The 27,547-nt window shown below is 49.7% G+C and overlaps 1 protein-coding gene across 5 annotated transcripts in view; it reads left to right on the top strand.

Annotated features, from left to right (window-relative positions):
• znf385b (zinc finger protein 385B) overlaps positions 1-27,547 on the top strand; it is an 85,692-nt gene that overhangs the window by 17,533 nt on the left and 40,612 nt on the right. For 3 of the 5 annotated variants that reach the window (XM_029247099.1, XM_029247098.1, XM_029247097.1), the window contains exon 2: positions 4,027-4,305. In XM_029247099.1, the coding sequence (XP_029102932.1) occupies positions 4,029-4,305 (277 nt within the window). In that variant the 5' untranslated portion in view covers positions 4,027-4,028. Of the gene's footprint in view, positions 1-3,020; positions 3,913-4,026; positions 4,306-9,697; positions 10,053-27,547 lie in introns of those variants that run through there. The other 2 variants (XM_029247100.1, XM_029247101.1) reach the window with 2 other exon arrangements.

The raw sequence follows: 27,547 nt of genomic DNA, 5'->3' as shown, positions 1-27,547 counted from the left end.
GAACGTAAATCGGTTCAGTTCACAACCCAAACATCGGCGGTTATTAATAGGCACAAATCCCCACCATACCTCCGGTGAGTCCGTGTTCCACCTAACAGATGTGGCAGGCGCGCGAGGTGGCATTCGCCGGTCTCTCTTGACGTAGATGCGTGTTGAAGGTGAGAGCAGAAGGCGCTTTTTCTCAGCTCGGATATTAATACACACGCTCCCGTCCTTGCTGCTGTGTGAAAGATAGAATCCTTTGATGTCAGTAAAGCCCGAACTGCAGATTTGCTCCTGAACAGGGGTCTAAACCTGGACTTAATTTTGGGCCCTGCTCCAAGTGAGGTCAAGGGCCTCGGAGCTCCACTCTTTTGCCACCGTGAGGTTTGAGGGCGGACGCGGCGTGAAGCGCTTTTTGTGTAAATTCCTTTCCCAACCCCCTGCAAATTTTCCATCTGCACAGTTGTAGCTGGGCGGTAAGTAATGCGTCTATGTTTCAAATATTCATAGCTGCTCTACCCTCCGGTAGCCATTCTTCAATGGCAGCTGTGCTTTCGGTGAGCGATGCGCATTGGAATCCGTTGGATGACAGTCGCGGAGACGCAAAGCGGGGGAACCTGTCAGCCGGCCGTCATCTCTCCCTGTCGCTCTCGTCTGCGCTGACCTCCCGTTTGCAGCAACGGGCAGCTCCGACTGCATCGCGGCCCTCCCGGTCGGTCACACACTCCAGCGTCTTCAGAAACGTCGCCTGTCACCTCATTAACGCCGCCCAGCGAATTGAACCACGGCCTCTTTGGGTACCGCTAACTCGGCCCTGGCGGAGCTTTATCTCTCCAGATGGACGTCCGTGGATATCGAGATGCTCCCAGTTTGGTCTGTAGGACGAGGATGTGCATTAAGCCACAGATACTGGGGCCAACAGCGTATCTGTCTGAGTGTGGTGTTTCCAAGGCTGTGAACATCTACATTACATTTGTCTGACCCTCTTCTCCAAAGCGACTTGTAATGTTAACGTTAGAATTCTTTACCCTTTTATAAAGCTGGGTAATGTCACTGGACGTGATATTTGAACCAAAGGGGGGCCTGGTGGTGCAGCGGGTTTGGCCTGTGCCTGCTTTCTGGTGGGTATGGGGTTCGAGTCCTGCTTGGGGTGCCTTGTGATGGACTGGCGTCCCATCCTGGGTGTGTCCCCTCCCCCTTCAGCCTTGTGCCCTGTATTGCCGGGTTAGGCTCTGGCTCGCCGTGACCCTGCTCAGGACAAGCGGTTTCAGTTGATATGTGCGTGTGTGTGTGCGATATTCGAATCTGCAACCCTTAGGTCTAAAGGCAGCGCTAACCGCTGCTCTTCCAGCTGCCGCAGTGCTTTTTGTACCCCTTCCAGGGCACACCGAGCTTCTTCTCAAAGCCTGTAGCGCAGTAGGAGGTTGTGAACCGATCTCCTTTGTAAAAGAGCAAATGTCTTCATGCCGTCCCAGTGGTCCCTGATCACCCGTGGAAGGGCCGCCGCAGGACCGAGCACACTGTGTTGAGGGGGGTCTGAGAGCCCCGGGCGACTGCAGATCCTCCCGAAAGTGGAAATGAGGCCACAGATGAGAAATTTCACTCCTCACCTCCAGCTGCCGTTTGATACGATCAGAGGCCGGCGGCTATCATCCCCTCCCGTTGAGTTCCGGCCTCATCTGCGGGCAGAGACGTGCTGCGAGGAGAGGTAACGTTTTTTATTAATGCCAAGGGAAATGGATGAGCGCAGGCACAGCATGCCGGTCTAATCACTCTCGCTTTACTTCTGGTATATCTGTGACTTCTAAACGCTGATTGTGTCATTTTTTGAAATTTATTTGTTTTCTTATTCCGTCATGTATTTACTGTCGTTGTCACTATAACTGCAGTTTGTTGTCATGTGTTATGTTGAGCTTCTGTGAGTGAATTTCCTTGTGGGGATTAATAATAAAGTATTATCCAATCCTATCCTGTCCTGTCCTGAACCGCGCAGATGTCTTCGGATGGTCGTCTTGGGGAGTTCGGGCAAATGCACAGTAAATGTCAGCCCAGGCAGTGCGACAGATTACAGATTAAATCTAACACACCTAAAATTTCTGGCTAGTTGCCGCAGAGCTCTTCGGTGACCCTTCCGCGCGGGATGTGTCCGGGAGCATCCAGAGTCCACCGTCATTTGAGCGGTCCCTCCGTTTTTTATTGCCAAAACATTTCAGCGGACGGCTTCCCTGCAATCGCAACTTAAAGAACAAATTTTAGTTGGGCTTTGTGTAATCTTGTTGAATAAAAGGTAAAAGTACTCAACAAGAATGGCGTTCACAGTTTTGTCAGAAACGGGTTTTATGACCCACGCGTGCTTACGAGCATCATAATCTCGAGACGGCTCCCCGTTCACGTTATTGTCTCGCTGCCCGACGTGTTCACTATTAGTACGATGTGTCAGGTTCGATCCGGTCTGCTTCGTTTTGCTGACTCCTGCAATTCCGTGCACCATCCTCCCCGGGAAGACCAGCACCTAGAGAAGTGAAACGACTCTGGGACTGTGATTTGCTGGTTGCTTATTTTGAGTCAGGTGTCCCTGTGCCCCAGCTGGGATGCAGACATTATCTTCTCTATCCCTAGTGGAGCATCAAGGGGGGGCCAGGACAGTGCCACAACACTGCTGTCTGCTGATGGGTTTCTGAAATGAAGCGCTGTCACAGAGGGTTTGGGTTAGGCTTAAGATTAGGGTTTGAGTTAGGGTTAGGGCTAGCATTAGGATTAGGGTTAATGTTAGGGTTTGGGTTAAGGTTTGGGTTAATGTTAAGTTTAGGGTTAAGGTTAGGGTTTGTGTTTGGGTTAGGGCTAGCGTTAGGGTTAGGGTTAATGTTAGGGTTTGGGTTAGGGTTAGGGCTGGCGTTAGGGTTAGGGTTAAGGTTAGGGTTTGGGTTGGGTTAGGGTGAGGACTAGGGTTACTGCAGCTCAGGGTCTGTCTCAGTCCGATGGTGGTTCTGCAGCTGAGATGCGACCCGTCTACCTGGGAAGAGGGACGCACCGTAGACGCACCCTTTTTCCAGGTGCTCTTGTAAAACTCTTGTAAGATTGAGCCAAAGCAATAACCGAAGCTGTAAAGGGTATGAATGTTTCATCACGGTCAATATTACCAAAAGTGATTAAATGAGTTTTGTAGCCTTTTTTTTAATAATGTGTTGGGAGAGCTTTGGGAAGTTTGAGGAAGTTTATCTGCCAGGATTATGGCGTGCAGCTGCCCACAGAGATTAGCGAGTCTGCTTCAGACGGATTACAGCGAGATAGGAACATAAGGCCACATATCACGCTAGCTTTGGCCCTACATACAGCAGGGTATTTATCACTCTGCTCTGCGTCGTTGTGCGCCGCGGGGGCTGTGGAACGCACCACTGTTCCTGCGGACCGCCGCTTCCAGTTTTCCAAGGCGCGGACGCAAAGCCTTGTCGACGATGGAATGTACACGTGCGTTAAAATGTTCGGCAACGGTGAGCTACGCGGTGTGTTTGTGGGTCTTAAGGGAGCGACCGACAACGCGCAGGGCGCACGCAATGGACTGGACCAATGTGAGTGCGGGAGCAAACTAAACAGACCGCGCCGCCCGAGCGTGTTGCATAACACCCATGGGTACGCGGCACGTGAACGCTGCCCATCATGAGAGCAACAGATGGGCGCAGGAGGTCCACGGGCAGCGGGCTCCCGTGGAAGTACTCACTCCGCAGGTAGAGACTGACAGATTGTAGGCTTCCTGGAGCTCTGCTGAGACGCTGCACTCGGACACCTGCTCTCCCAAGGGCCCGCTGCCCGTGCTTCGGCTGTCAGCCCTTCAAACCTCTCCGCTCTTTTCGTTTGAAAAAGGGGGCGCCTACGCTTCGATCGAAGTTGGGGTTGTAAGAGAACGCCTGGCGACGCCACCGTTTCCACCCGGTGAGCGGAGAGACTGAGAGCGAGCTCTTGTGCGAGGTTTGCCCGTGATGATGTGTTGCGCTTTGTGATCTCTGCCATTCCCAGCCTTCCTAAGGTTGTGTGTCTTTCCCAAAGGCATGAAGAGGCCCCTGAGCCCAAGCAGGCTCCTGGAGAACGGGCGACTGTGTCTGCCCTTTGGCGCGTGCGTGGAGCTGCAGGAGGCCTCCGAGAGCCACGCCGGGGTGCAGCAGGAAAAGAAAAAACTGCTCTTCTCCTTGTGTGAGGTTTGCAACATCCAGCTCAACTCGGCTGCCCAGGCCCAGGTCCACTACAACGGCAAGTCCCACCTAAAGAGGCTCAAGCAGCTGAACAACGGGGAACTGCCCAGCACCCCCCTCTCCACGAGCGGCTCAGGTATGCGGCAAGGAGACTGGCGGGGGGGGGGGGCGAAGGGGTGTCTCTTAGCCTCTTGGCATCAACGTGCCTCCATGTACGCCCTCGTGAAGGACACGTGGTCCAAGGGGGGATGCGGAGAAATCCCAGTAACGTGTGCTGATTTTGCTTTAGCGTTCACCCTGGCGGTGTGGCTCTGAGCGGATTGCGTGTTGTGAAGAGCGGACGGAAACGGGTGCGCTCCAGTCGGGGTGCGGCGACAGTAATGTCCATGCTTGGCGTGGGAACCTGTGATGATGCGGGTGCGACTTAACGCATTCGACTCCTGTTTCCTGTTAGTTCCTTCATTAATACCGTGAATACCATGAGGACTGAGTAGATATTATATTTTTATTGTACAGCTAGTTAAATGTTATTACTGTGACCGACGCCGACCCAACTCAACTCAGCCACGTGTTTTGGTGACACGTGGTGCCGTGGTGGCGAGTTTTCCAAGGTACAGATCTATGGAGCTGTGCAGACAACACACGTATGTGTGAAGGGCGACCTCCCGCACCTCCAGGCCCATCGGCGCGGACGTTCCGGAGGAACGCGGGTCGCTCGCATACGGCGGGGCGTCATGCTGCCGCCGCTGTCGGCGGTCACCTGGGCGGTGGGGAGGATTAAATGGAAGAGGACAGTGCTGTGCTCTTAGCCCATGGTTATGGTCACTGAATGGATGAATCCAAAGCAATGTACACATTTTGGCCACATTTACACAGCTGGGGAATTTTCACTATATTAGTTCAGGGTACGTACAGCAGGATTGGAAGCCCGGTCCTTCAAGTGCAAGGGACTGCTGTATGCAATACGCTCCCTATGGGTCTGCCACATTACTTTTAACTTTCCTTTTAAGCTTCATCGATAGGGGAGTGCGAAAAGCTGCTCCGCTTACAGTGCCGAAATGCAACTTTTTCTATTCCCCCACACCGGTTATTCCCAGGGCTCTTTCTGCTGCGTTGTGGCTCCCGGTTCACTCGGCCCTCGTCAGCGCTCACCTGCACGGGTGCGTCTGCCAACCGGCTTTCCGCTCGTCTGCCTCTTTATTCAGGTTACCGCGAACGGAGGATATCGAAGTACAGCTGACAGCGACGGTGTTGGGTGTTGAGTCGGAAACCTCAGAGCTTCTAAGCTGTCCGTGTATCACTCTGACGGGAAGTGGAGTCAAATTCCACTACAGCACCTTGCTGCGATGGGGCGTTGAGCTCGTATTTTTACCGTCTCACCTCAGAGGCCTCTGGTGCCCCGTGGTGACTTAGCAGCCCCATTTCCCATGCACACATTCGGCTCTGTGAATGTCCACCTGTGACACGCTGGTGTGGAGGGCTGCTGGGGGGCTCTCTGACACACAAAGGAATGGGTTTCAATCCAACCTCATCCTGTAGTGCATTTACATTTATTCGTTTAGCTCACACTTTTATCTAAAGCAGCTTACAATGTTAAGGTACTTACAATTATTTACCCATTTACACAGCTGGGTTATTTTACTACAGCAATTTAGGGTAAGTACCGCGCTCAATGGGTACTAGAGCCGGAGGTGGGATTCAAAGCTGCGACAGCAGCTCTGAGCACTGTGCTACCAGCTCCCCAGTACCCTTGACCAAGGAACTCCCCCTGATCTACTGCTCTCAACTTTCCCAAGCTGTACAGGTAAATCACAGTAAATGAGCGCGGAGAAGAGCGCAGCAGGGCGGAGAGCCCAGACTCTTCGATCAGAGGGCATCGGGCACTAGGTGGCAGTGTTAACATTTGCAGTGTGAAAGTGGCCGGCGGCCTTCCGTTCCGTTACTGCGAAACGCAGCGATCGCCAAGTTCATTGTAAGCAAAGGCAACAGTTCACGATGATGTGATTTATGATATTGGCAGCGACTGTTAGCTGCATGGAGGCAGCGCAGTGGGCAGTAAAAGACCAAAGAGAATATCCATCATATTCACTTTCTCTCCGTTCCAGTGTTTGTGATGGAAGACACTTTGGCAGAGCACCATGTGACAAATGGCTGTGGAAAGGCCTTGCGTGTATTGCCGCCTAGCAGGTATTTCAGCGATGTGTTCAGTGGAATGCACCGGCGAGAGGGCCGGTGAGCGGCGACCGTTGTCGTTCGGTACGGCGGGAGACGACGGTGATTTCGGCTCCGAACCCGGCGAACAGGGTGTACTGTGGTCACGCTGCTGCGATGCCCAACAGTGTAAATCTGTCTTCCGATGAAGCATTTATATTCAGGTTTTCACTCTCAGATTTCCACCACATGTGCATCGCATACATACATACGGTACTGTGCAGAAGTCTGAGGCACTTAGATCTGTTTCACAAAAATATTTGTTTTAGACGGTTATTTAACGTCTTCTGCATTAGTGTCAATGGGGAAGAGCATATTTTAGATTTCCAAGCATTCCTTTTGCAAAAAGTTACAGTATTACAGCAAGGGTTTAGTATGTCATTAAAGAAAGAAAGTATACACACACGCTGTTTGAAACCGCTTATCCGAAGTCGGGTCGCAGCGAACTGAATCCTAACCAGCAACACAAGGTGCGAGGCTGGAGGGGGAGGGTACACACCCCGAATGGGAAGCCAGTCCATCGCATGGCACCCCAAGCGGGACTCGAACCCCGGACCCACCAGAGAGCGGGACTCGGCCAAGCCCGCCACGACCACGCTTGGGACAAGCGGTTGTTGATGATGGATGGTTACTAAACTCTGTAGGAAGTTTATTATTTAAGAGCGTTGTTTTTGGAAGCATTCTCACTTTACAGCTTTTTTCCCCAAGCGCCTAAATCTTTTGCACAGTACTATACATACATACATATATAAAAATGTGTCACTTTTCCCTCAAGGCAACTTGCAGTGATTTTCCTATTCACACAGCGGCATGATTTTTTACACGAGCAATTCTGGATAAGTGTCTTACCCTATTGCAACAGGAAGGTGGATTTAAACCTGCGCCCTACCAGTGCAATGCAGCACTCGAACCACTGCACCACCTACTGGCCCCAGTGTGTGATCGTTGCGGGACGTGGATTCCTTTTGCGATCAGGCCTTTGTTAATTCTGCTTGGTGCCACACGTCCGATACCGTGCCCCAAAGCTCTCATTCTGCTCTCATTCTGTACCACAGGGACCTGCCTCGGTGCCCACAGATGGCAAAACGAAGGCGCCACCTCTGCACGATTTATTTATTTTATATGTAACGACACCCCTTAGTGAGTGAAATCGTGCAGGGCGCTCCGGCCATTTCGTATGCAAGCGCCGTGCGTCAACGTGAGCGCCGGAGCGGCTGACGCAGCACGAGCGCGGCTTGACGGGCCTCTCGTGGTTCAGGACAACCTTCAGGATGTGAGAGATGGGAAGGGGGGGCTGAGCCGCTGCCCCACTCCACCTGTCCTCGGGCGCTTGCGGACCGGGTCCGGACTGCGCTCTCAGGTCGAGGTCAGTTGGGGGAAGCGACAGGGCGTACGGGGCACGCAAACGGCAGGGCGTGGCTGCCGGGGCCGGGCACAGTGTGTACACAGGTGTGTGTGCGTGAAAGCGCTGCAGGATCGCCGGATCAGCGCGGGTGCGGTCCACCAACACACAGCTTGCTTTCCTACACCCACTCCCTTATCGTTGTTTTCTTTGCACATACTCGAAGCGGCGCTTAGAGACCTGCCGGCTGGAGCGTCCTCACACGTCGTCGGTCGTCGAAAAGGACTTTCTTTTCTCTCCTTCTTGATCATTTCACTTTAAGACTGGCTTCCTCTGCTAGTCTGGGGGCTTATGCTTTGTGTTAATGTTTACTTTTCCTCTCAAGGTTGTTCCAAGAGTCTGTCTGCCATCCAGGCTGTCATGTGTGGTAGATGGATCATCACGCCCGCACTAGGCCTTGCGGCGTTGGCCCACCTGTCTGTCGCTTGGCCTTGGTTGCACCCATCGGGTCCCGAACCCAGCCAGAGGCATTCCAGCCTGGCTGCTCCCCCCACCCAGTTACAGTGTCTGTACCTGAACAGAGCAATACAGAGAGACTAATGGGACTTATTTGCAGAGTGCAGCACCTCTGCCCCCTTGTTGCTGGGCTCCCCGTTGTGAAGTTGCCATCATTCTGAAAAGAAAAATCCTTTTTAAGCTGCACTCAGATAGCAGTTGTGTTATTTGTACCCCTGAACTGAGTATGATGTTGTTTTTTTTGTTGTCCTTGATGAAGAGGGTACAGTCAGCACTGGGGGGGGGGGGGGGGTCATGGACAAAGTGGCTTTATGCTTTCATAATTAAGGCCACTTTGAGTGTCCAGTCCCAAGGGAACACGTGCTGGGTGACCGTGTCAACTGCAGCATTTGTGGTCCTCTCCAGGTAAGAGCCAGAACCAGAACCAGAGGCAGAGACGCCCAGACAGACGAGACTGGACAGCTGGACTGGGGAGCTTATAATGAGTTCAGATGGTGTATCAGCCAAGGGTTTGGTCTTCATCGTGTCACCAAAGCTTATATCGACCCTGGATGACCCAAGAGGGAAACTGAACGAGTTTTCTGTACTTGTGCAGGAAACGATGAAATGAGTGAAAAGGGACACAACGACTTGTTGAGGTTGAGGTTCTGAAGATGGCGGTCGTGGCGAAGCGCTCTCCTCGTGCCCTCCATTTAGACCGCTGTTAACAGAGTCCAACGGAAGCTGAGCGCCAGCTTTTTTTGTTAGGGTCCGTGTCCGAAAAGCCGGAGCGCCGCGCCGTCGAGCCGGAAGGAGACGGAGCGAGCGGATGTCGTCAGCGCACCTTTGCAACGATGACTTGATGTCACGGCGATGTCCCTGTTCGACATTCGGTGCGAGTGTCTTGTCTGGATGCAGATGCCGGGCACGACTGAAAAAACACTATTTCTTAAATCGCTCGGCTGATGCGTAGCTCCGCAGGGCCCGAAGCCCGTCCGCTGAGAAGTGTCGCTCCGCTCCGCCCCGTCACTTGTTGTCACTTCATCAGTCACCACTAACGGCGGCCCGCGTCCGTCCGTGCGCTCTTTGCACAGACCCCGCGGGGTCGCCGCTCGCCCCCTCCCTTCCCGGACCCCCTTTGAATTGTCGCCGTCGAGCGTTTGAGCGCCTCTTCGATTACCTTCGCTTATCGATTGTGCCTATTAGTGGCTGCGCGCGACGGGGAAAATGCCCCGAGGCTCGTATGAAGACGGATTCCTGTGGAAAAATTTAAGTTTGTATTCCGGTCTCAGCGAGGAGAGCGCGTTTCCCGCGCCGCCGCCACCGCCTGTCGAGCGCACGCTTCCCCCCCCCCTCCGCCAGCGAAATTTCCCGCCCGCTTCTCTTCCAACCCCCCTTTTCCCTTCTCTCCTCCCCTCCCGAATGGGCTCCCACGCCTGGCCGCCCGCCCTCACAGCGCTGCCGGCGTGCGCGAAGCGCGCAGGCTGTGGTGTGAGGCGTACGCGTGGCGGAGCGCGGGCTGAGGCGGAGGCTGCCGATGAGCGCGTGAGACGCGAGAGGGATTTTCAGAGCGCTGGACGGCGCGCCGCCTTGAGAGCACGATCTTGAAGAAGGTTGTTACACATGTGACCGGGCTGGGGGCCGAGAGGCGTTAGTGCTGTCCAACGCGAGGGGACTCTCTCTCTCTCTCTCTCTCTCTCTCTCTCTCTCTCTCTCTCTCTCTCTCTCCTTCTCTCTCTCCCTTCAGCATTCTTGTCTCAAAGGACGCGAAATCTGGCTGCGGCCGTGTGAAAGGACCCTTGTTTCTACGATGTGGAGCAGCTTCCTCAGCAGAGGTGAGAGACCCGTCCGTCGTTCCGGATTTGCCTCCTCGCCGGCGCAGGTGTAGCGCGGCGGCTGCTCGACGCACAGCAAGGTCTCGCGCCCGTGGAGCTCCTGTCACGATGCTCCTCTCGCCCCGTTTGCGCCCCAAGTCCGCGGGCGGCGACAGCGCACCGGTACTCGTATGCGGAACGGTCGGTTCAACTTGCGTTGCCCTTTCCGATACCTTGTTTCTGCGCGCGGATCGTGTCGCCTCGTCGGAGCGCCAGCCTGGTCACAGGTGTGCCTGTCCTGCCCGGACGTGCGTGGTGTTCACATTTCGGCGGGGAAATTTTTTCTTACACACAGTGAGTGAATTCGCTCTGCTTCGGCGTTTTCACAACTTGAGGTAACGCCGGTGCCTTTTCCCGGTTGCTGCTCTGAGAATATATATATATATATATATAGAATGCCGGAAAGCGAAGTAATTCACGGTACAGGTGTGTGCATCCTGCGGAACGTCAGCTTGAGTTGGCAGGATGGGCGAGAAGCAAAGTTTGAGCTTCCCGGGCTCTTCCCGGCCGCGGGCCGCGGATCCAGCTGCGCCGCCTGCGGATGGCGCCGTAACGCTCCGGGGCTCTGGCGCCCTCGGGGTACCCGGGAGATGAAGCAGGGTAAACCTGCGGGCGCTTCCAGTGATGCGCGGCGCTCCGGGCTCTTTGTAGCAGCGAGCGGGTGGCTGCGGTGAAGCTTCCTCCGCATCCGTACTCGATTGAAAGTGTGTCTTTCTCCTCGCTTTGAGCGCGTGGCTTTCTTTCCTCCTTTGTGGAGCGCGGCTCAGAGGATCTTTTCAAGTGCAGCTATTTGGACCTGTCGCTGTTCCGCGCGGGATCATTCCAACTCGGGCCAGGAGACGGGGCCGTGTTTACATGTGGTGGCCGGCATGAATCATCACCCATGATCGTTCACGGCTGGGCGCAGTCCGGAGTCTCGAGAGTCACGTGATCTGAGACTCTGTGCCATCTGACTTTGAGTGGATGGGAAGCTTGGCGTTTTGCCAAATGCTGTTATGTCATTGCAATTATTCCCACAAAGGCAGTTTACAGTGACACGATGGGTGCAGCGTATCAGTGCGCGTGAGAGCACGGTGAGGACATTTTGTGGTAACAATATTAGATGTACACTAGTATGAGATGTGCAAAATCATGACAGGATTAAACTCATATCTACTCATTTAGCTGAAACTGTCCTCCAAAGTGGGGTGTGGTGGCGCAGTGGGTTGGACCAGGTCCTGCTTTCCAGTGGGTCTGGGGTTCAAGTCCTGCTTGGGGTGCTTTGCGATGGACTGGCGTCCCATCCTGGGTGTGTTCCCTCCCCCTCCAGCCTTATGCCCTGTGTTGCCAGGTTGGGCTCTGGCTCCCTGCGACCCCCGACTGGGACAAGCGGTTTAGAAAATGTGTGTGTGTGTGTGTGTGTGTGTGTGTGTCCCCTCCAGAGTGACTCACTGTTATGTACCTGTTTATACAGCTTTATTGGATAATACTTACCATATCAGTTCAGGGTAAATACTTTGACCAGGGCAGCTGGTAGCGTAACGATTCGAGCTGCTGCTTTCGCATCTGAAGGTTGTTGGGTTGACTCTCCCCTCCAGCTGTAGTACCCTTGAACAAGGTAATTACCCTGAATTGCTCCAGGAAAATTACCCAGCTGTGTAAATGGGTAAATAATTGTAATAAGCTTAACGCTGCAAGTCGCTTTGGAGAAAAGCCTCGGATAAACGACTAAATGTGAACGATCAACGGTGCTACAGCAGGAGGTGGGATTTGAACCTGGGTCCTTCGAGTCTGAAAGCAACACAATGCTATCCTCTGCTTAACGCTGATGCAACAAAAATAAAATCTTCAGATAATCTGTATGAAACTTTGCTGAAGTAATGGCAGGAGAACAGTGAGACGGGTGGTCAAGGCCACTGAGCGGCACAGCCCAGCAATGGCTGAACGAGGCGTCTTCGGAGGAGAGCAGGTTTGTCTTCGAGAGGTGCGTCTTGTCCTGGGCACCTTCTTTTACAGTTTCTTTCTACTGCTTAGTGCATGAAGGGACTGAGTACACAAAGAAACCATCACCCCATACTCCTCCCACTGTCGCCTGGCCCCCCACCGTAGACTGCCCTGCTTTAAAAGCATGAAATTAGGTTTGTTCCCAGAGCATTACTGGTGCTTTTTATGTTAATGGTCCATTCGTGGGCCCCTTCCAGGCCCAGAGCCCTCCTGTTACTGACATTTATATTGAAGCTGTATTGGAGAGCCAAGGTGTCCTTAGGAGATATATAAAAAAACTCTAATTAAGTCCCAGAGCGAAGGGTGACTGCTGACCTTAAACATACTCTTGCATTAATTCTTCTGAATAGCTGGTGATGCCGAGAAACACTTTCAGTTTAAATGTTCATACCTAAACCTCCATAATAGCACTTTTTTGCACTTTTATGGTATCTGTGTGTATTTCCATTGATGCCTTTCAGGGTAGACCACACATCTGAGCTCAGTAAGGGGTTGTAGCAACAGAATGGTACCGTCAACAAGGGTTTGCCCTCACACAGGGTATTTTTCACCTGTCGTAACCTTACGAAATGTGGGAGATGCATGTGGTCTGCGGGCGCCTGCCCCCAGTGTCATTCGGAATGGATGCAGAATGGACTTTGACATCGTCGTTTGCCCCCCTCTGTTATGCACGCTGCTTGGGAGGGTCTCCATTTGCAGTCAAGAGCAGGACACCTTGCTTCATTCTGAGGTTCATGGAAGTCTCGTTCAGACTGTGATCTCCCAGTCAACAATGGACTGTATTACTCAACAGAATCTAAATGGGGATATCACTGTGTGTGAATGGCGATGACGAAAGTCATTGCAAAGGATTCAATTACAAGTTAAATTGATCCAAATTTAATGTGTGCTGCGATGATGTGGTGGAGTAAATAGAAATTGAGAGCGTGGTGTGATCCTCATCAGGCGTTTCGGTCCTCTTATCAGCTAGAGTTTCCCGTTTCTTCACTTACTGTGTTTTTAAGCTTCTCTTCCAACTCACCTGTAATTTTTGTAGGCTTAGTCCACTGCTTACTAAACACCCCACACTGGTCTTTGTAGCAAAGTAATTTGTATTCAGCAGAATGAACATTGATCAACCGGACAATAATGTGACTGGCAATTAATAAAAATACAACCGACTGTATTTTGAGCTTTTTATTATAATTTCAATGGATGCACATAGCCAAGATTATTTTGTCGTTGCAAATGTAGTCTACAGAGCGATTTAGAATTCAATCGTTTGCTTAGTCAACCTCAATTAATTGCGTTATGGTTAGAAAAAGAGTGGCATATAATAGTATTAGCGCGATGGACACTGATTCGGTTCAGTTCATTTAACTTTTATGGAGCGCTCTTCTCACACATTGACACAGCGCTGAACAAAGGAACAGAAACAATACAAATAAAATGTTGGCTATACATTAAGTAACTGCAGTAAGTGTATTAATTATTAAAGCTGTAAGTAAGCCAACTGGCCACAGAGGAAAGGAACAAAAAAAAAACCCCAACTGAAAGACAAGAGAAGAAAAAAACCTCTGCAGGTCCAAGTGCCAGTGACTTCCCACCCCCCCCCCTGGGCATTCTAGATAGAAAAATAGACTTTTAGGTGAACTTACAGCAATTTTTTATAAGTAGAGTAGCTCTGTTGGACACAGTATTATTGCACATCTTTTTCCTCTTTTCTCTCTCTTTCTTAATTATTTACATTGTTTTACTGCATACAATATTTTCCCTTTCTCTCTTTTATACCTTACTGATTAAACTTAGTAATCTCTTCTGCCATATCTGGTTAGAGCTAAATCAAAAGGCCTCCCAGAAAAACTTGATTAATAAAAATTTGATAGACATGGATTACTGGGGCGCATGTTCCGCTTGTTATTTCTTACTTCAAAAGGTGTTGTAGGAAACGCCCGCCCAACTCTTTTCTTCACAGTAAGAGCGAGCCCCGCGCTGGTAGGTGTGCGCTGCTGCGAGCCGTTCATTTGCCCCCTTTCCCCATCCATTTATTCATTTAGCCATGTTAAAAAGCAATACTTCACAATACCGACCCTGATTATGCGCTTTTAGCCTTTCCCAGAAATGGACTCACACTGTCTTTATGAGCCGAGTCTTGATGCTGGAGTCTTGCATCTCTGTTTGAAACCATAGAGGAGATCCAGCGCTGCTGTTACTCATCATGGAGAGCAGTAATTCTGAATGTCAGTTTATGCAAATTCACAATTGCATTTCCTTCGTGCCAAATGTACGAGGAGCCGTACCGCCATTGCAGTTCCGCCGTGAAAGCTCCGCGGAATTTAATTACCGCGCCATCTACATATCACTAACTTGTGCCTCTTTTGTTGGTCGTTGGTTCAATATTTATAGGAGAATTAATGAGAGTGAGTGGGAGTTAGCAGCTCCTGGCTGGGCTGGAATTTGGATGGGGGTCCAGTTGCACCATCATAGTGATCATTACTTACTGGTAAGAGTGACATTGTTCTTTGCTCTTGTGAGCGTACACACAAAGTGGCACGTCAAAGATAGAATGAGATGCGAGGGTTGGTACCGCACCGAGTGATTTTTCTGTGTGCAGTGCTCAGCGGAGTCTGGGGTACATTCCACAGAAAGAAGGGCTCGGCTCTGCAAGAACTAGGACTAAGCCTCTTTGTATAATTTGCATTTTTCTACGCTGATGTACTAAAATGGCCTGCTTCAGCTTTTTAAAATCTGTTTTCTTATTTTTTTCTGCTTCCTATTTGTATTTTCTTGTTATTTATGGAAACACGGTATTTCTATGTCTTGTCTAGGACTAGTCATAGAAAGCATTTTATGTCCTCCCTTTGTTTGCATGGATTTCCTCGAGGTGCTCTGGTTTCCTCTCACAGTCCAAAGATGTGTTTCAGGTTGACTGGCAACATTGAACTCCTCCTGTTGTGTGTGTGTGTGTGTGTGTGTGTGTGTGTGTGTGTGTGTGTGTGTGAATGAGTGTGTGTGATTGCCCTGCAGCGCGATGGATGCCCTTTCAGGGTGTACCCTTCTTCGCACCCTGGGCTCCAGACAACCACAACACATCGAACAAGTGGTTGTTGATATAGGATGATGACTCAGCTGGCATTTTTGAATTGCTACACTTGCTGCAGTACATTCAGTGATGTGTTTAATGTTTTGTGACTTTAAAGTTTTACATTCAGTTCTGGACATTGAGTAAAGGTTTGTTTTAGAACACCGTGCATTATTACAGTGTGCTGTCTTATGAATTTTATTTGTTCGAAAAGAATGCTGTTCTGTGTAAATGTAAAAGCCATAAAAGCAGAGCTGATCTAAATTACACGTTGTAATGTTGCAGATGACAACAAAGCAGTGGCAGAACTAATTAATTAACTTGAAAAAAAATCCTATCAGAACAGATGATATTACATTAATAAGCGGAGACGGGCTAGCGAGCAGTTAAACACATAAAAGACTTGTTTTGTTTATTTGCAGTTGCATTTACATACTTGATGACAGGATTATGCTTCAACTCATTCCATTTTGCCGAACGTGCGGCGTGCGAGAAACGATTCTGACTTTGTGTTGTGATGCGATGCGCCCGACGTGATGCACTTGTGCTAATTTGTGGTGCGTTTGTGCGGGGAAGCCAAGCTGTTTCTTCAGCCCACACTTTGCATGATGTTCCATCTGCCGCAGCTGAGTATGCCGCTCACGCTTTGCAGAGATGACCCCGGTAGGGAGATGGGTTCTCTCCACACACATTGCTGCATGCATTTCATTAATCAAACATGCTTTCCAGTGTGCTGGGGATGATCGCTTCCCTTCCTCACAGGTGAGCTGTTAGAAGCCACTGAAACTGTGAGTAAGTTTACAAGACGAAAGCAGTTCCTAAACTAAGATAGGTGTAAGGGAGGTTGTATTACGTGGCGGGAGATGTAAAGCAGTTATGTTGCAGCTGGATGAGATCAGTGACTGAGGTTGTTTGTAAAAGGTGGGTTCTCTCCTGGAGACATTCAGTATAGAACAACATCAAAGTGGTGCGGTGACCATATGGTGATAGACAAAGCACAATTACTGTGCTCCTGTACTCCTTGAGCACCATTCATTATTTGTCATAATCATTCAGTCTGATGTTATCAGGGCCCTATTATTACAGGATTGTGGTCCCTGGTCAGGATGTTCTTCAGTTGCGTGTCCGTTTGTTTGGGACTGACGGTAGCGATCCCTCCGAAGTCACACGCAGTGGGGAAGGGGATTTGTTCCGTTCTGGCTTTGGTTCTCATTTCTCGTTCAGCCCTGCCCTCGTGCTTCTGCTGCACGAACTTCTCGAAACACAGCTGTACCCACCAACCTTCTGACTGTGCCCCGTTCAGCGACGCGAATGTCAGAGAGGTCACTGAAGAGCTCATATGTACAGCGCGGGGCATCCAGATCACTTAGCATCACAACACTGACCCTTGAACTGTAAATATGTGGTTTAAACCAATTGCCAGTGATCCAGTTTTATGCAGTGAGGCGAAATATATTTATATCTCTTTGTTTTTATGGAGTCAGGTGATGGTCAAAACCTTTATCGTAGTTTGAGCATGTTTAACTACGTGCCTTTTCAACGGAAAAATACCACATCGAGCAGATGTTACCATTGCAGCCATTTGGTTCACCAAAACCCAGTTGCTTGACACAAGAGGGTCTGTCCAGTAAATAAAAAAGACTTTATACGTTATATTTATACTGTATGTGTCAATGGATGACACGGAGGGGGCTGGACCCAAGTGCAGGATCGTTTGTTCAAAGCCGAAGGACTAGGCTGGTTCTCGTGGTTGGGGACAGGCGAATGGACGGTCGAATGGTGAGCAGGGCTTCAGAGAGAGGGTTCGGTGTTGGAGTCCAGGGACAAAGCGAGCGGTTGTGACCAGGGAGATGTAAAACAAGGCTAGGAAACAGAGAGCAGCAGGACACTGGGCAAGGTAGGTTCAAGATCACAGAGGGGACGGTTGTCTCAAGTGAGATTCTGCAGTTGGGAAGTGGTAGAGAGATGCTCTTTATACCTGGCCGCTTCTGATTGAGGTGCGGGTGTGGTCTTGACAATACCCCCCCACAGGCAGATCTCATATCCCTGCAGTCCCTGGAAGGTGGGGACCTCTGGGATGGGGTGCCAGTCTGTCTGGATGGTCCCTGTGGAAGTCAGAGATGCGAGATAGGTCGAGGATGTCACGGGCCGGAACCCAACTGCGCTCCTCTGGCCCGTATCCCTCCCAGTCCACCAGGTAGTAAATGCCCCCATATTATCGCTTGGAATCCAGAAGGACACCGATGACGTAGGCTGGCACGCCATCCACCTCCAATGGAGGTGGCGCTGGTACCTCCCGCACCGGCTGGAACAGAGAGGTCTTGTAAGGTTTTAACAAGGAGACGTGGAAGGTAGAGCAGATGCACAAATGAGGGCGAGGTTGTAACCAGTAGGTAACAGGTGAAATCTGTTGGAGGATCTTGTAGGGTCTGATGAAGCGAGGGCTGAGCTTCCTGGATAGCAGTTTCAGGCGGATGCCGAGTAGACAGCCATACTCTCCATCCTGGCTGGAACAGCAGGGTGTGACCATGTTTGTCGGCTTTTTTGTTTTTGCTGCTGGGTGCTCTGGTCAGGTGGTTGCCAGGCCTCCTCGCTGCTCTGGTGCCAGGCATCAATGCCTGGGACTTTGTGGAGCCCGAATGCCGGGGAAATAAGGGAGGTTGATTTCCTAAAAGACACTGGAAGGGGGACAATTCTGTAGAGGAATGAGAAAGGGTGTTGTGGGTGTATTCCACCTGTGGTAAGAATTGTGACCACTGATCCTGGTCCCGACCGCAGTAGCTCTGAACAAACCAGCCAAGGTCTTCATTCAGGCATTCCACTTGACCATTGGCCTGTGGGTGGTACCCTGAGGTGAGGCTGACAGAGACCCAAAGCTTCTGCTAAGAAGCCTTCCATACTCAGCATACAGGGCCTGGTGGTGCAGTGGGCTTGGCTGGGTCCTGCTCTCTGACAGATCTGGGGTTCAAGTCCCACTTGGGGTGCCTTGTGGTGGAGTGACATCCCATTCTGGCTGTGTCCCCTCCCCCTCCAGCCTTGCGCCCTGTGTTGCTGGGCTATACTCCAGCTTGCTGTGACCCTGCTCGGGACAAGGGGCTTCAGCCTGTGTGTGTGTGTGTGTACTCAGCATATGAACTGGGGCCCCCGGTTGGAGATGATAACCTCAGGCACCCTGTACACCTGAAACACCTTGTGGAAGAGCTGTTTGGTTATTACCAGTGCAGTGGGGAGTTGAGGAAGCAGAATGAAGTGCCAAGCTTTTGAGAAGCGATCTATCACCACCAGGATAAGGGTATTGCCCTCTGAAGTTGGAGAATCCGCTAGGAAATCAACCACCCTGTGGGACCAAGGTTGGGAAGGGACAGGGAGAGGTTTCAGCAATCCCGCTGGCCTCTGAGTTGGGGTCTTGGCTTGGGCACAAACCACACAGCCTCAATGAATTACTGCACGTCTTCTCGGATGGAAGGCCACCAGTACTTCTGCTGGAGTAGGACGAGAGTCCTTCACCATTCTGGATGACCTATGGACCAAATGGAGCAGCTGCAGACCTATACCTGCCAGGATATTCTCCCTCCTATCCAGGACTCCTTCAGGCCCTGCGTCTTCTGCCTACACAGCCCTCAGATCCTGTGAAAACTGGCACCACATTGGAGCAACAAAACAGGACTTGGGGAGAATGGGCTCAGGTAGGGTAGTGACAGGGTCCTTCTTGAAGATGCGGGACAAGGCATTGGCTTTTCTGTTTTTTGATCCTGTCTATATGACACGGTGAAGCGAAACCAGGTGAAAAACAAGGCCCATCGTTCTTGACAGCGATACGTTTGTAGGTATTCCAGATTTCTGTGGTTTGTTAGGACTAGGAATGAGTGAGTGGCACCCCATAACTAATGCTTCCACTCCACCAGAGCAAATTTAATGACCAGCAACTCACAATTTACAATGCTGTAGTTTTGTTCAATGGGTGACAGCTTCTGAGAAAAATAGGCACCAGGATGGAGTTTCGCTGGAGTCCCCTATCTCTGTGAGAGCACCACGCCCATCCTTATGACTGAGGTGGCCACCTCTACCACGAGCAGCAGTGAGGGTTCAGGATGCTGGAGCACCAGGGTTGTTGTAAACAACCTTTTGAGACCCTGAAATGCCTCCGTTGCCTTGTGGGGATCAGATTAGTCTCATAGCTTTCCCCTTAAACAAAGACGTGAGAGATGCAAGCGATAGAACTGAAACTCTGAATAAACCAACGGTAGAACTTCACAAAACCCAAAAACTGTTGTAGTGCCTTTATCGAGGTTAGGTGAGGCAAATCCAGCACTGCCTGGATCTTGGAAGAGTCCATAGCTATCTCATCAAGATCAAGGAGAAACCCCAGAAAAGAAACCCGCTCTTGATGGAAGAGACACTTCTGTCTTTTGACAAAGAGGCCGTCTTTCAAGAGCCAGCTTAGCACCTGACGTACTTGCCCTACATGCTACGGGAGCAACCTGGAAAGCATGAATATATCGTTAAGATACATGAGGACACATTTGTTAACCTAATCCTCCAGCACGTGGTTGACAAAGACTTGGAATACAGAAGGTGTGTTTGCAAGCTCGAAAGGCATTACCAGGTATTCATAGTGCCCAAGGGTGGTGCTGAAAGCGGTCTTCTACTCATCACCCTCTGAAATGAGAATCAGGTTGTAGGCACTGCGGAGATCTAATTTGGTAAACATTCAGCCTTCATGGTCCTGTTCCAGAGCTGCGGAAATGAGAGGCAAGTGATTGGGGTACTTGACCGTGACCTTGTTCAGGCTACTGTAATTTATACATGGCCATAACCCCTCGACTATTTCCAAATGGAAAAAATCCAGCAGAAGTAGGGGAGGTTGACGGCCTGGTAATGCTGATGGCCAGTCCCTCGGTTACAGAGTCCTCCATGGTCTTTCGTTTGGGAAGGGATAAGGGATAGACTCTGTCCCAAGGGGGAGTGGTTCCTGCTAACATATTGATAGTGCAATCCCAGGGCCAGTGCAAGGGCAAGGTGGAAGCCCTGGTCTTGCTAAAGACCTTCATGAGGTCCTGATATACCGCAGGCACCTTGAGGGGCTGTGCTGCTTTGGGGCTCTCGATGGACGTGGGGCTACAAGGGAGATACAAACAGCGAAAGGCACACCATGGTCCCCACGATACAACTTCCCTGGTATTCTAGGAAAACACGGGGTTGTGCTGAGCCAGCCAGGTATAACCCCAGAGAATGGGGTTGTCAGGGGACTTTATCAGGAAAAAGGGGAGCGATTCTTCATGACAAACCCCTATCTGGAGGGTAATTGACTCTGTGCGGGACTTTACGACTCCTGTACCCAGCAGTTTCCCATCGAGCGCGCTGACCCGTAATGAAGCGTCACACCCACAGGCGGGAAGTCCATGTGTATTGCCGATCTCGGAGTCCATGAAGTCTATAAACGCGTGTACAACAACCCTGTTCCCCCCACAACAAAACAAACGGCACCAAGAGTTGAGAGGCTGGTTGGAGGGGGCCACTCACCTCTTGCTATGGTTGTGGACCTCTGTTTGGTTGCCTTGCTGGGCATGCTGCTCGGAAGTGCTCTGAACTTTAGAAGCAAAGCAGCACACGCAGCTGCCGGTGACTCTCAGTGGGCGTCAGCCACCCTTAGCCAATTTGCATGGGCTGTGGGGTCTCCAGGAGGGTGCCGGCAACCGGGGGGACTTGGCAGGGGCATCTCAGGCGTTCTCGGGCCAAGTTGTCCAGCATTATGGCATTTTCAATGAGCTTCTGCATACCTGGCTGCTCTGATTACGGCCGAGGGCTTCTGATTGAGGTGCGGGTATGGTCATAACAATATGATAAAGCACTTTTCGATTCTGTTTTTCCATGTTGCCTCATTCAAAGATGCATACTGAAAAGCTGTGATTTCAAGACAAATATAATGTCAGCCTATTAAAAGTTGAGTGTTTGTTTGCTTAAAGGAATAATGAATCGTCAGAGAGAGTTAATTCTTAGCTTTGGCATGAAAGGCAATTCAGTGAATTTTTGTACTTGACTGGTATGAAAAACAGATCTGTTTTGGCTTTCCTTGGCAGTAACCCTGAGTACTGGAGCGTTTTGATAGTTGAGCTGGTCTTTTAATACTACGCTTTGTAGTTAATTTGAATGCTTACATTGTAATATGCTGCTTAAAATGTGAACAAAAATATTTAGTGAACGTATTACATCTAACTGCCTATTCTTATTAAAAAAACAAGGAACTCCTCAGGATCCCATAACCAAAGTAATGCACTCCTTTCTTGTATCTATACTCATATTCAGTGCTCCCTGAAGGGGGCTCGTTGCCGATTAAATTGCTCTCAACTCTTCTAATGTTGGCATTCATCTAATGATGCAATAAGCATTAGATGGGAAATGATTTGGGAAATGAACATGATTTCAGCTGCATTGATGAGAAGCAAAGGGAGGCTGGGAAAACAAATGATAATGTTGGGTTTTATCTGCCTCTCCTTCATGTCTTTGGACGCTGCTCTGAGACACAAGGTTCATGTGGGGACTTGGCCCACCGGGGGGGAGGTCTCTATGGGGGTGGGCTGGCTGGCTGGAGCCACAGCTCGTAGCCGCTGGTGGTGGAGTGTCTTCAATTTTGTCACTTCATACATGAGGCCTTTGCTTTACTTTACTTTAGGAACATCATGAACGACACTATGTTTATTCATAGACATTGGCAATATTGATATTGAAGCAGTGATTTTTCTTGCATTGGTTATGATTTTCTCTAAGTCTCTCCTGACTTTCTCGCAGTGTAACTCCTATAATTTTGGTGTGTGTTTGCAAGGTCTTAGCTGACTAGTGTGGATTACTGCTCACCATGTTTACATAATTTTTTCATTGCCATACAATGCCTTTGCTATCAGTTACTGCTTGTCCAGTTCAGGGTCACAGCGGTCCAGAGCCTATCCCAGCAGCACAGGGTGCTCAGCTAGTCAGCGTACACTCAGGACAGAACACCAGAAATTTATAGTTAAATGAAAGTATAACTATTTAGAGTTATAAAACTCTCATAGTGCAATTTATAGTCACCATGGATGGATAGTTTATGTAATATGGGACACCTGTCTCTGGACTATGGGAAAACACCAACGCTAACACGGAGAGAACATGCAAACTCCACACAGATTAAGCTATATTTGAACCCGGGCTGGGCAGTCCTGCTTGAGTGAGGCAGCAGTGCTACCCACTAATCCACCATGCCAGCTTCTCATTTATTTTCAGTGTATTTTTAATAGAGATGAGCCTTGAAGCAAAGTCAGGGTGTTTGAGGGCCATGACCACTTTTTGATATAATTCCGCTTGAAAAGACAAATTTTGTATATCAGCCTGTAGAGAGACCCTGTCCTGGGCCCCCAATCCTCTCCATTCAGCTCTTCACAGGATGCTCCTGAGTGTTAACTTGCATTCAGGGTGGAAGCATGACCCCGTGTTCCAAATCACCAGCTGTGACAAGTGAGGCAATTGGATGCCCTCCTCTACTCCCCCCCCCCCCCCCCCCACCAGCATGCAGCCCGTATCCCCTGTCACCTCGGCCATGCCACGGTACAGTTATAAACCATATAGTGTTGCAGGACTTGAGTCGGAGAGGTGGCAGGATTAAGCGGTTGCGCCCCCCCGGCGCGGACTGCCGTCCCACTCAGCAGGCAGTGAAAGTTCAAATGCCGACGACAGATTCCAGGGCCACGCCAGTAATTTGACCAGCCTTCTACTTACGTGGAGTTTCTTACAGCGGCGGGTTTTGCGGTACCCGTGGGGACTTGGTATAAGACCAGAGCGCTTAAGCCCGAAGAGGAGGGAGAGGGACAGGGAATTTAGATTGATGGGGATTGAGACCGGACAGGCGGCTTCTCCCCGGGGTGCGTTTGATCTGTGTGCGGAAGGAACCTGTCAGGGTCCGCGCTCGGCTGATTTCGGCCTTTCGTTTCCCGCCGAGAACTCCACGCGGGACACGGTGATTGGAAATAATACCCCACATTAGGATCTGCTTTGTATAAGTGATGGATGCATTATCACCTGGCTGCCGCTTAATGCGTTTTGGTAACAAACAGTAGAAAACTGCGATGCACTCTTCTGTAATTGCAGGTTAGCGGTCAGAATGGTTTTTGCGGAATTAAGAATTCAGATTTGCGTCTCTGTGTAATTCCGCAGTGATGTACAGAGTCTTCTGCATTGCCAGAGTAAGTTCAGGAGCTGAAATAACTTCCGGAACAGAACTGCGTAATGAGTGAATGAATAGATGAGATGTACGTCAATTTGGAGAAAAGCATCTGCTAAATGAATAAATGTAAATGTAAATGAAAATAAAAGAAAACAGAAATCAGTCAGTGGAATGCCTAAGAGGTGTGTAGTACAATTTGTGCCAACTTTGGGGGACCTCTTGTTTCGGGTATTTCCTGTGCCACCTTGGTCATATGTCTTGTAGGTGTACGTGGCCATTGCACCATCTGAAAGCCGGTTTGGGTATTGAAATGAAGAAGATGTTTATAAACGTGAGTTGATCTTGTTCATGTGAAACCCAGAGATGTTGTTAAAGGGCAGTATAGATACATCTGTGCTCTACACCACGTAGCTGTGCTTGCAGGTTACCCCAAAAATGTACAGAAATTATGTCTCCTGTAGGCATACCGCGGTATAGTACACCGCAGTGCTATGTTGGCGGTGACCCAAGACTTCGGAACAGCTGTTGATGGACATTGGCTAATATTACAAACCGTGCTTTACAGAAGAAGTATTCATTTAAATTCATGTAAATGTTATACTTGAAAGAAAAATATGTACATTTACAAATATAAATGTTGCCCTTGTGTCAGATTTAAAGCAATAAACATTTTGCGCATAGCAGCTATACTTTATGGTAGCACATGGGGTAAATGTGGTGTCTCGCTGCTTGGTGTGCAGAGTTTGCATGTTCTTCTTATGTTTACACCCTGCAGACATGTATGAAAAAAGTAATAGTTATTCAGTTCCATTCCCTCCCTCACCTGCAAAACCATGGTATTGGTTGTTGTGAGTCAAATTGGCATCCGTCTACATACAGTGTACACGTATTTTACCTGTATACACAAATATGTTCTTTGTAGATTTGACATTATTCACAGAGCCTTTCGGATGACTGGTTTACTTAACAGGAATCCTGAAACAATTACACACTTCCACACTTAATAAAAATACTTTGGTCTCTTCTTACGGGGGGCACAGTGGCGCAGTGGGTTGGACCACAGTCCTGCTTTCCGGTGGGTCTGGGGTTCGAGTTCTGCTTGGGGTGCCTTGCGACGGACTGGCGTCCCGTCCTGGGTGTGTCCCCTCCCCCTCTGGCCTTACGCCCTGAGTTGTCGGGTTAGGCTCCGGCTCTGGCTCCCCGCGACCCTGTATGGGACGAGCGGTTCAGAAAGTGTGTGTGTGTGTGTTTGTGTGTGTAAATGGCTCTTAGATACCTTTATTTTGGCAAAGCTAAATCTGACAACAAATTAATAATTTGACATTTCCGTGCAGTATGGTGATGATGGGAATCATTTTGCCTCGTTGCGATGCACCTTCTGCATGTGGCAAATCCATCCTCATAATTACAGGCCCATTAGCACCACTGCTTTTGGACGTTCTGTTATGCTGATAACTCGAAATTGTATGTGCAATAGATAAAATAAACTAAAGACAAAAAAGATTTAATTAACTAAAGAAAAAAACTGTGTGATATGATAATGAGCAAGCTCATTATTTCTTTGCAAACTAAGTGCTGAAAATTTGTGTTTTCACTGCTTGGACAAATAACTGTTGTGTTTTGGTGTTAAGAAGTGTGTAATTTCTGAACTGACTTTTTTTTTCCCCCCCATCAGCCCAGGCTGAGCTGAGCTGAGGTTACAATCTAGTAGTTTCTTCTTGCTGCTATTTTAGGTCAGGGTTGAGATCATTTAAGCTACTTATTTACTTGAAAAAATTCCCAATTGTTTTAGGCCACGCTCTGTTTCCATAACACTTCCCACACTGTAAATAAAGTGTGCCGGAGAATTGGCACGCTGAACCCTGCCAAGTACCTTAATAACCAAGATCATGGAACTTATTTCATTACTACCGAAGACTAAACATTTTGGGAGATTCATGCCTCCAGGTGACTTATTTATTTGTGAATGCTTAATATCTCAGAGTACCAACAGAGGACCTTTCCACCATGCTTGCTTGGACACCCAGCCTCTCTCTGCTTTCTAAGGACAAGTATCGATGTTTAAATGGGTGCAGCTGCATACTGATATAAATTCCATTTTGATATACGTTACACTTCATAGATATACATTTCACAGGCTGTATGTTAAAGGCTGCCTATTGATCCATTTCATGGGTAACTCCATCTGAAAGAAGAAATGGATAGCGCGATGTGAATCGAAGGGATCTCCGTCGTCTCAGTGGTATCTGCACACCTGCTGAGGGTCAAGCTGACCCTTTGCTCCGAGTGTAAGACGGGACAGCTGGAGCGGAACGCCCCCGCGAGTTAGTCTCGGCCTCGGCCGCTCTCGAAGCGTCTGGGACGGGTGGACTTTTTCGTAGTGTGGCCCACTGAGGATATGGTATAAACTACCTTGGAGTTCGCATAGTCTGGTTCTCGCGTGTCGTTAAAAAAGGGATAAATCACATCACTGGGGTCACCTTAGCAAAGTCGGCGAAGCAGCAGAAATGCACCTCGCTGCGGATTAAAGTAAATGTGCACGGATACCGTGCCCGTTATTCTAGGAGTATTCCCTCGTCCAGAAGCGTAAGTCGATACGCGCGGCAGAGTTTACAAATCCAATAAAATAATCTTTTTATTGTCAGTGGAAAGAATTCCTGTTACGCGAGATTTATTTTTAGATAGCTCTTAGCTGTTCATCTTGCAGTAAACAGAGAAAGGTTACAGCGATACTGGTGTGTGCGTTCGGTTGGCAGCGCGCGCCGTCGTCCCCTCGCCGCGTTCCAGCTTGGTAAGCAGAGAAGGAACAGATTTGTGCTGCTGAAATGCAGCCTGCAGACAGTGGCCTCCGTGGGACATAAATCACATCATGAATCACATCGGTGGGTCAGGGGAGAAGGTGAGGGGCATCGAACCCAGGTGATCTTTTCAATTTTTCATGCGTGGACTGATGCGCATTCTATTTGCGGTCGCAGTTCTTGCCATCCTGCTGAAGGTTACTGTGAATTGGATTTCTCCGAATTGTCTTTTTAGGGCGTGGGGGACACCAGCGTGCTCGCGCTGAGAGAAATGTCAATGCGGTGGTCTTCCTGGCAGGATATGGCGAAACCTGACACCAGGTGCTGGCGCAGCTGCAAAATGAGCGTATGTCAAACACTCGAGTCATTGCGAAATAGCAGCCGCCGTCATGTGAGGGGCGCATCGAGACGAGGTGAGCGAGGCTTCAATGGTAGCAGTTGTGACAGTCGATAATGTCAATGTATTCTTTTGTGTATTCGTACCCCGCAGAGTTAACCGTAATGTTCAGAGGATTAGAATGAGCGGTTTTGCAAATTACCACGCCAAAGAAAAAATGTTCATTTTTTCACGCAGTCTTGAGTCCCGTTTGTCCCGTTGGCCTGCCATTTCGGACACGCCTGCACTCATACGGAGCAGCGCCCAAGAGTGTGAGCCGCGCATTCTCTGAGGTTATTTAACTGCTCTTGGTCTTCCGTGTATGAATTACGGCAGCTCGGAGGCCCAACCGGTGCTGGTTGCAGACTGGAGTAAACTGTCGGGTAACACGATCGCAGCGCATTCAGTTTACAGGACATTTGACATCAGGGCGAGGCCCAAAAACTCCAGTCCCCTTTTTGGGTTTGTGTTCATATGTCTGCTATGCCACTGCTGTGTTAACAGTGGACGAGGCACCCTGAAAGGATGAAGTATACACACGGCCAGCAGAGTGATATCATGATACACATCGATATGTCAAGGACAGGTGTCAGATGAATTTATCTTACATTGATCTATTTAGCTGACATTTTTCTCCAAAGCAGCTTACAATGTTTAAGGTGCTTACAATAATTTCTACAGCTGGATAATTTTTACCGCAACAATTTTAGGGTAAGTATGTTGCTCAAGAGAACTACAGCCAGAGGTAGGAATCAAACCCGTGACCTTTGGGTCTAAAGGCAGTAGCTCTAATCCCTATACGCTACCAGCTGTCCCAACTCTTGCAATTTTCCCATTTCGCCACCGTTCCCCGTGCTCTGTTTTGCTGCGTTGTCCGTCTCGCTCTCGGACTCTCGGCCCCGTCGCCCCGATTGGTCGCATGGGGACAGAGGCCCCTGAGCGAGAGAGAGGGGTCCGGTCACTGTTGCCGCATCCAGGTATGGAGCCGACGGGGAGCTAGATGAGGCCGTGAACCCGGAGGATCGGAGACCCCGTCAGCTC

The sequence above is a fragment of the Scleropages formosus genome, chromosome 21, assembly GCF_900964775.1.
Source record: "Scleropages formosus chromosome 21, fSclFor1.1, whole genome shotgun sequence".
NCBI classification, from domain to species: Eukaryota; Metazoa; Chordata; class Actinopteri; order Osteoglossiformes; family Osteoglossidae; genus Scleropages; species Scleropages formosus.
This window is presented reverse-complemented; position numbering and strand designations above follow the sequence as displayed.